Source organism: Girardinichthys multiradiatus, chromosome 17 (genome assembly GCF_021462225.1).
Source record: "Girardinichthys multiradiatus isolate DD_20200921_A chromosome 17, DD_fGirMul_XY1, whole genome shotgun sequence".
Classification (NCBI taxonomy): Eukaryota; Metazoa; Chordata; class Actinopteri; order Cyprinodontiformes; family Goodeidae; genus Girardinichthys; species Girardinichthys multiradiatus.
This window is the reverse complement of record NC_061809.1, coordinates 27941947-27951819: the sequence shown is the minus strand read 5'-3', so window position 1 is coordinate 27951819 and position 9873 is coordinate 27941947. Positions and strand designations below refer to the sequence as shown.

General features: G+C 38.2%; 1 protein-coding gene across 1 annotated transcript; it reads right to left on the bottom strand.

The window, feature by feature from the left end:
• Positions 1-298: 298 nt before the first annotated feature.
• LOC124882734 (proline and serine-rich protein 2) lies at positions 299-8506 on the bottom strand. Its single transcript, XM_047389250.1, has 4 exons — positions 8413-8506; positions 6548-6760; positions 2507-2786; positions 299-2374 (listed from the first exon to the last, which is right to left on the bottom strand). Exons 2-4 carry the CDS (start codon positions 6623-6625, stop codon positions 915-917), a joined length of 1818 nt encoding a protein of 605 aa, XP_047245206.1. The 5' UTR covers positions 6626-6760; positions 8413-8506; the 3' UTR covers positions 299-914.
• Positions 8507-9873: the final 1367 nt, after the last annotated feature.

The window sequence follows — 9873 nt, the reverse complement described above, 5'->3', positions numbered from 1 at the left end:
TGAATTAATGTTGGAATTAATAACTTCCAAGTTGGAAAGATCAAGTGGAATATCTCCTGAAGATTCAATTAAAAGAGTTAGATCCCAAAATCCAATATGGCAGCCTCCCTAATGATGACTGGTGACAATTTATTATTGCTAATAGCTAACCGCTTATAGCAGTTAGCTTTGTAACTAACTACAAAAAAGTTCTAATTTCACTCATTTTCCAAAAATGCAGCTGATTAAAAGTTTAAGTTGGTTGTCAAGTCATTCCCATTTGAGAGTTAAATGAACACCAGTTAGCCTTTACTGTCAGGAAATCTAAATATATCTAAATCTCAAAAATAATCGGAGAAACATAAGTGTGTCCAAATATAAATTGTCTTGCTTTAAAACAAATCGAGAGAGAATGAGATGAAAAATGAAGTTTGCACCCATCAGTAGAAAACAGTGGATTTAAGGTCACAAACAGTCTAAAAGCAACACAGAACCAAAATTGTACAACTGATCCCTTCTCCCATGTTAAATATATTTACAATCAACCTCGTTTGAGCTAAACATAGAGGAGTGACAAACAAAATTATCCTTGACTCTTCTATATGCCATTGCCCATTCCCCCCACAATATTTATGCAGAGGTATTGTATTCAGTGTCTTTGATGAGACTTCACAGAATATCTTGAACCAATCGAGATTTCTTCCAAGAAAGCAATGTTGGGTATTCTCAGTTTTTTAAAGAGTAGATGGTGAGGAGTGACCATTCAGGTCTGTCCCTTACCCAGCTTCATTCCTCTGTAAAAGCCGGTTTACCTGTAGGCACACCTTATACTCAGACAATAGGAGAAACGTTTTGCATACCATCGCTGTTAGAAAGAGATGCAGATATTCCAGTTCAGTTGGTAGAGACTGAATGGTAATTCTGTAAGAGGTTGATTAGGAGTTTTTCAGCAGACCCAGTCTCTTTAAGGCCTCCCTGCGTGATTCATTCATGGCTCCTCGTCCACAAAACTGTACGGTAATGCCTTGAGGACGGAACGTGGAGCTGGGCCTTCGCCTGTATTCGGGAGACGAGGCTCTTGCTGGTGGTTTCTGAGCAGGAACCACACCATGGTAGGAATGACGAGGAGGTCTAGGGGCTGGGGTTGGGGCTGGAGGTTTGACACTTTTACTTTGGCTTTCTGATGTCCGATAAAGCCCGGAAACAGGATCAAAGCTTCGGCTCTTTCCTCCATACTTGTTAGACTCAACGGGTTGTGGATCTGTTTTGGCAGGAATGGTTTCTCTTGTATCAATATGAGAGCTGAGGATGTCAGGTAGATTAGTCCTGGCTATGGGTGTAGTTGCAGGGGTCATAACTTTTGATTTTCCTCCGTAGGGATTGAGCTCTATGGAGTTAGAAAGTGCAAGTGAAAGGTTTTTAGGTTCAGAGCTACTTGGAGAGGTTGTTGGTTCGTTCTTTTGGGATAAAGGGGGATGGACCACAATGGATTTACCTCCAAAGCTGTTAAATGCTGGAAAGGTGACCTCAGCTGGAGGAGGGGAAGGATATCTCTTTTGGGACATTGTTGGATATGATGGGTTCAGTTTAGAACCTTTTTCATCATGGCTGCTGAAGGAATGTTTGTGGAAGATCTCTGTATTTTTGTCATCATTAAAAAATGTTGGAGGTGGTATTGGTAAATCTGGTTCTGGAATGTTGGTGCTGATTTCTGCTTTCAGAGTTTGACTGGTGTCTGGAGATAAGGCTCTGGTGTCTTGACCTCTGAGGGGTTCTTTTGGGGAGTTGCCAGGTGTTATCTGGAGTGATGTAGGTCTGTCCCTTGTCAGGCCCAGCTTTGACAGGGCCTCCATTCTGGATTTATCCGGTGCTGGGTCTGTAAAGGAAATACTACAAGATGGACTGTTTTGAGTGTCCTGCTCCACACCTTGCTGAGAATTATCCTCCAGCGGATGATTGGAAGTACCTGCCAGGTTTGCCAACATCTGCTCCTGTCGCTCATAGATGTTTACATTAGACACTGGTTTTTGGTGCTCCTTTCCACCAAGAACCACATTGATGTTTGGAGGATAGTGAGTTGGCTTTGTTGAGGTAGGAGGACCATGTTTCACAGAAATATTAGATCTGTCTCTTGGTGTTTTGTCCGACTCTATGCTAAGGCGACGGAGTAAAGAGGAAGGATGCATGCTTGACGTTCCATCTCCCTGGTTCTCTGCTATCTTCTGGGCAATCAAAACTGGAGTTGGGACACTGCCTGGAGGGTGGTAGGAGGGATGGCTGTCTGTAGGCCCAAAGCTTGCACTGCGTAAAGGAGCATTATACTCTGAAGGGAAATTGTCATGCCTTAGCTTTGCCTCAAAGTGTCTTTCAGGAGGTGGTAATATGTGGTTAAAATCTGGACGTAAAGAGGATAAATACTTAGTTTAGTCACGAAGTACTGATTTACATGGATAATTAACAAGTTCACCTAAATTTATGATTGAAATAGATTTCCAGAATCAATACAAGAACTACTGGTGTACTGTACCTGGATGGCTGGTGCTGAAGATTGGCTTTTTAGTTTGCATCGAGTCTGGTTTTGGGTGGACAAGATCGATTATATCGTGAGACGACACCTCACGGTTCTGAGCCAGGCTTGAAAGTCCATCAACCTGTTCAACAGGCTGACTGTTGCGTTCAGAGGGCCTCCTCTGTCCAAGCCTTTGTTGTTCCTCACCCATACTCTCCTCCAAAGACCCAATGGTTTCCTCAAAGAACTGGATACACTCCTGTTCCTCTCGGCTCAGATAATGCAGATTATTGTCTTTCTGTAATGGACAAAAACATTTGAAGAAAATTTAAAATGATTTTCAGAAATTTGTTTTTATACCTTATAAACATCTGTTGTGTTTGGAGATTGAACACAGACATTTGTGTTTTTAAAACTTCCATACTTCTTTTTCCACCCTGCAATTTTCTGAGAGGTTGCACCAACTTGAAAAGTTGGCCTATTCCTATTCCTACTTCAGCTCCATGTTGTTATTGGTTCAAACAGAGCTGCTACTGAGCAAAATATATTTAGCAGCAAAACTCTGTAATTACAGATTCTGTTATGTTTTTTGATATGGATCAATTCCACCTATGTAATCATAACCCACATAGTTCTGATTAATAAGTAATACCCGATGAAAATGTATAATTATTATTTACTTATGGTTGTGGGGCTAACTTCTATAAGCGATGCAAGAAAATAATGCATTTCTCTCATTGAATGCATTCAAACACTAAAGAAACATGATAAGATGAGTTTGGTACTAGAAACAGCTTGAGTTGCTTAAACATACAGTTATATACAGTTCTGTGAAAAAGTTGAATCAGTTGAATCTGTATGACAACATGAAATAGGTAAAAGTTTTAAAAATTAACAGATCATGTCCCAATCTAAAGAAATACAGATGAGAAACAAGGTTATTAACATCTATCACTCTTAAAAGGGTTAAAAAAGACATTCCTAAAGTTTGGGACTCCAGAGCAACACAGTGAGAGCCATTATCCATGAATGGAGAAAACATGGTACAGTGGTGAACTTCCCAACAGTGGTTAGCAAACCAAAATTACTACTTCATAAGCAACAATTTATCCAGGAGGTCATAGAAGAACCCAAAACACCATCTAAAGCTCTGCATGCAAACCAGAAAGAGATTGTGCGAAAATGACCCAAACCACTGCTGACCCAAGAGAACACAAAGGCTCGTCTCACATCAGAATCAGAATCAGCATCAGCTTTACTGTCAAGTTCGTACATACAAACAAGGAATTTGACTCCGGTACACTTTGCTCTTTGGTTTTGTTTTTGCATTACAGAATACACAAATTTACAATGTACAATATACACATATATAATAAAAAGGTGCATTTGCAACATCTGTATGATGTTGTTTTGTCAGAAAACATTGAACATCTCACAATAAAGGTTTCGGAGTCAAAGTCTGGACTTAGTTTTAATTGCAACGCTTTGGAGTGACCCTTAAATGGGCAATTCATGCTGGAAAACCCTTTGATGGGGCTGAATTAAAAACAGTTCTGCTAAGAGGATTGGTAGGTAGCTGTATTTAGTCAGGTTATTTTTGTCTGATATTGAAATCTGTTTGATGATCTGAAACAAAGAGCAAAAACACAGCCATGATAGATTCTGAATTCTTGGCTGCCTGATGACCTCTGATATTCCCAGTTTGTATCTGAACTTCAGCTGGTCTTCCTGTTGTATTTTTGACTTGGAACCCAGAATATCCAATGTCCAAGTAATAAGAGAATGCACCATGTATGTTAATAAATGGTGCACCGCTGTGGCTTTAAATGCACCTGTTTAAAACCTGCTTCTTATTGTTGATCAGCTCCTGGATGGCAGCATCTTGCTATTACGAGATGTAAATGGTAAATGGACTGAATTTTATATAGCGCCTTTCCAGTCATACAGACCGCTCAAAGCGCTTTACACTAGAGCCACATTCACCCAATCGCACTCACCAACGCTCACACATTCATACACCGATACGCAGATCGGTAGGCAACTTGAGGTTAAGTGCCCAGGGGCACATCGACATACAGCAGGAGGAAGCTGGAATCGAACCCACAACCTTCCAATTGCAAGACAACTACTCTTCCTACTGAGCCACAGTCACCTCGATGTCCCTCCTCTTTATAGGTGTGCGCCATAAAGAATAAGCAAGGACCAATAGATCTAGTTTAAGTAAAGCAAACAAACCATAGCATAAAACTGAAGATAATCTGAATAATTTCAAGGCAATGACTTTCAGTTTAAGATGACTTAGCAAAGGTTTGTTGCTGACAACAGTGTTACGAAAACTATGCAAGATGATCACATGCTTGTTTTGCTTTACAGATATGAACACACAAAGACACCTCCAGCAACACCCAGCTGAAACCACTGAGAGATAAACACTGGTCTGCTGGTTTCAGCTACAATGAATGATGTCTATTGTAGTGAAACAGCTCAGGATCCAGAAAACTGCAGCTCAACTGGTTTGACTGTTTTGCCTGTTGATAATGAATATAATTTCCAAAGGCAAATAATGGGCATTAGTTGTTAAGCTGGTGTGATTTCCCAGAGTTGGTGTTCGCTGATTGCATTGTGTAAACATAAAACAGAGTCAAGGTTAAATACAGTTCGACTTATCAGTTGTTCATCTGAGTGTTTAAAAAGTCCATGTGATCTCTCAGATCTATCTGGTTACACAAAGCTTGTTTGGCACCAGTTTGATTGCAAACAAATCAGTCTATAAAAAGTCATCTTTAGAGTTAATTTTACTAATATGTACTCTGTATTCTTTTAATAGTTAAAAAGAATAAAGGTTACTCTTAAATGTTGACGCATTTTGAAACTTTAGCAAGTCAATGAATAGAACTCATCTTTAGAGCATCATTTGCAGAAAAGAAAACTGTTTAAGACTTAAACAGTCATGTGTGTATCACTTAAATGTTAAGTGATACACACTTGGTTAAGGTCCCATCATGTTCAAAAGTAAGTTTGTTACACTTTATGGGTTACACGAAAGTAGGGTAAGGGATTGTTTACCCAAGCTGGGTTTTATACGAGGGCTGCACAGTGGAGCAGTTGTTAGCACTATTGCCTTCCAGCAAGAAGGTCCTGGGTATGAACCCTAGCCTGGGGACCTTCTGCATGGAGTTTGCATGCTCTCCCTGTGCATGCTTGGGTTCTCTCCAGGTACTCTGGATTCCTCCCACAATACAAAAACATAACTGTTTGGTTAACTGGTTACTCTAAGTTGCCCTTCAGCATGAGTGTTTTTGTCCTGTGTGTCTCCATGTTGTATTGTGTTACTGGTGACCTGTTAATGGTGTTCCTGCCTCTTGCAACAATGACAGCTGGAGATAGTCACCAGAAGCCCCCTTTATCCCCGACATTTTTGAGACCCCCTCCCGCCTGACATTCAATACAGCCAGTTTGAATTTTGGAGATTGGGTTGGAGAGAAAAAGTTAGAAATCCACATTTAGGATAATTTTAGTGGATCTTTCTGACCTGGAAGTCAACATTTTTGTAAAAACTTTACAATGGTCACTTTCTACAATAGCTAGCTAGCACTAAAGCTCCTACACACAGCAACGTCTAGAAAACAAATTGTTGAAACACTGTAGTGTGGAGGATTATGTAGAAAAACTGAAGATCAATGTAGCTTCACTCTTTCCCGCCAAAAAGTAAGCTAAGCTAAAACAAAAACCCACAGATTTCTCTAGAACAAAGTCATTAGATTAACTGTATGTCCCTAAATGGTGGTTTAATTTTTGCTACAGACAATCTATGGTAAACATTGAGTTGGTAACTGTTGAAATATGTTCATATTGTTCTTGTTTGCTTGTTGGACAAGCTAACAAACTTTTGTTGGCTAGCTGTTAGCATACTTAAAGGCTGAGGTGCATCTCGTGCGTAACTACATTTCTTCTTCTTCTTCTTTCTCTTTTTCATCTTCTTCTTTAATGTTTTTCTTTTTGTTTTTGTGAAATAAATTTTACCCTCTACAATGAAAACATTTACAGTAAAGTACTCACGCCAGGCCGAGAATTTCGACTGGTGCCGCCGTTGACTGCGTGGTGGAGCTGAGAGTTGCCCTGCAGACGGACATCCATGATATATGAATGGGTTAAAGGTCAGCTGGCATTTGGTCTTCTTGTGGCTCTTTGCGTGGCTTTAGGACAATACCAGAATTGTGTCTGGTTTTGATTTGTTCTGAAGGATCATCTGATCTTCTTGTCTGAGCAATTCTGTAACCACAGGAGAAGGATGTTATGAGGTTAAATTAAAGATATCCAGAAAATGCTACCTCTTGTTATTTCAACATAATTTGGTCTCGTTTCTTGTTAGTGTTTGCCAAATGCAACATTTTAGAGATTTACAATTTAGAACACATTTTAAAATGTATGATACACTAAAAATCTCCTACATTTTTAGTTGACTGTTTTCTTATATAATAGAAATACAGGGCAGTTTTCAGATTTACAGCGCTGAAATAACGGAATTTGTGTATTTTTAAGATACACAAAAGAACTAATTGACAAAATATTAACATACACAAATTAATATTTTGTTTTTCAAATTATAACCGAAAAGAATTTGAAAATTATAAGTGTATATTTCATTAAGGTCGTTTTCTTAATTTTTAAGAATCGCTGAAACTTTCAATTATGAATTACTTTGATGCAGAACCCAGAAAACTAACAAATTAATTTATTTGAATTAGAGAGGAATTTTGTTTGCATTTCATATTTTTATAGGCATAAGTAAAATGGGTGGGTCATGTCAACATTTGATGGTATTGAGGGTAAAATAGAAGATTAAATCTTTGAATGAAGCCATGTAAGAAGTTTAAAGTAGAAACCTCTCCTCACTGGAGTTACTGTTAGTAAAAGGTTGGAACCTGCAGGTTCAGTCTTCAAAGATTTATACGCTTATCTCTGCAGGTAAAGTTGTTATCGGTCTGTGCTGTATAAATGTGCAAAGTGCAGTTTTTCTCTCTGAAATGCTCAGAATGTTTGGCAACTTTCTGTCTGATGTTTGCTGCTCAGCATCCCAGCAGTGAGGCACACCTGATGGACCAGTTAACCCACAACAGGCAGCTGCAGAACAGGCTCCTAATGGGGCCGAAACCAGCAGGTTTCTTTGAGACATTCCTTTCTGTCACTGAGGGAAACTTCCGGAGGGACAAAATGGTTTCATGCTGAAGTTTGAAGGCAAAGTGAATGCGTGCCTGCAGCTCACATGTGAACAATACCACAGTGGTTCTACATGGTTCTAGTTTTGGCTCATTAAGGTTGATATTTATCCACTTATGGAGCAGATTATTGCAAAGCCAAAACCAGATTTTTCATGCTCTTGGTTGTTCTAGATTCTCCAAACCTTCTTACTGAATTATACATCTTTAAAAAAAACTAGACATCTGCAGTTTTTCTTGCTCTGATGATAGTTCTGAGTTTTAAAAAAATACTTTGATTTTATATCAATTCAGTCAACTCAATTTATGACTTAAAGGTATCAAAAAGAAAAGTATTTAAAAGGAATGAAAATAAGTTGAACTTTTCTTTATTTGGGCTTCAGTACTTTAGGTTTTAAAGGTTTAGTATTCCACTTACTTTTAATATGTGGCAAAAATAGTTAAATAAATAAAAAATACAAACAGCCAGATGATTCTGTTTTAAAAATATTTCTCAAAATGTTGAGGAAAATTAAATATTTTACACAATTACAATCTAATTGTCCTAATTTGTGCAGTATTTGCCTTTCATGCTGTCACAATAAGATATAAACAGCAGAAATGCAAGTAAATAAGTAAACAAATAAAGACTGTTTTAAGTTATAATCTTGGAAAGTCATTTTGGAATAATTCTTTTCTTCCAGTACAAAGTAAGTAAAAACTCACCCCACAGCTCCACTGATCAGTCATAATAAAACCAGCTCCAGAAATGTGAATCGCTCCAGAAGATCTTATTGCGCTCTCTGTAAGCTCTGTGTGTGTAAATCACCAGCTGAACACAACATCTTAAACCACAAAGAAACTCCACCCACAGGAGGGTGGGTGTGTGGTTTCATTCAGGTGTACTTGGGAGGTGACTGTGACACAGTGGAAAGTTATTTCAGTCACTCCTCAGTGGACCCAAATGAAACCAAAACACAGGAATTCTTTATTTTTCTATTAATAAACAATGAGACTGTTGGAACAGTTTGACTCACTTTTAATTATGATTTTATTAAACTGTCTTCGCAACAAGAAATTACAAGAGCAAAATAAAATCCTCAAAAAGACAAATAAGCCAGTGAAACTGTTCTTTATGTGTGAACTAAAATGGATTTTGAATTAATTTTCTGTTCTAAGTCACCCCCCGACACTCATCTCCATCCATTTCATATACTTGAGCTTGAAATTATTTGTACCATAGGAAACGAGTCAGGAATCTCTCAAATAATCATAATAATAAAATGTAAAAAGAGTATGGCATGTTGAAAACTTTTTATAGGCTTCAAAAAGTCAATGAAAAATATTTTTAGACATTACAGCAATCAATCTTTCCTTATATTTGCTGAGCTGTTTCTTGCATGTTTCCTCTTAAAAGGTTAAATTAAATTTTAATCTGCCAGGGTATGATTATCCTTTGGCTTAAAAATGTATGTATGTAAATATATATTGTATTATAATATCAGGGATAAGATCTTTCTACTGTCCATTACTACTGCAAACAACAAGGCGCCCAGAGCTAATTATCCGACACTTCTAACCCACACCTCACCGCTGTCTCACTGCCTTCAGGCATTTCCTGCTCCACTTTCACATACTTTATCCCAAGCTACCACAGTTCCTCCCTTTGTGTAGATGCTGGATTCAGACAATACTGATCAAAATAATAAAATTTATTTAGTTAAATGGATTAAAAAAGTGAGGATAAATGATACTAAACAGTTAAACATTCAGTTCTAAAATCCCAAATAAAGAACATAAATTATGGCAAAACTAAAATATAATAAAAGTAAAAAGAAATTTTAAAAGCAGCTATTTTACAAACTAGTGTAGGAGTGGGGGGAAGGTTTGTAGAGAAATCTTGATTTAATTACTTTGACATAGCATAGAAAGCTATAGCACTGTTGCCTTGCAGCAAGAAGGTCCTGGGTTTGAATCCCAGCATAGGGCCTTTCTGTATGGAATTTACAGGTTCTCCCTGTGCGTGCACGGGTTCTTTCCAGTTACCTCTGTTTCCTTTCACAGTCCAAAAACATGACCATTATGTTAATTAGTTGTTCTAAAATTTCCCTTAGGTATGGGTGTGTCTTGTGTGTCTCTGTGTTGCCATGTGATAGACTGGCGGCCTGTCCATGGTGTATCCCGCCT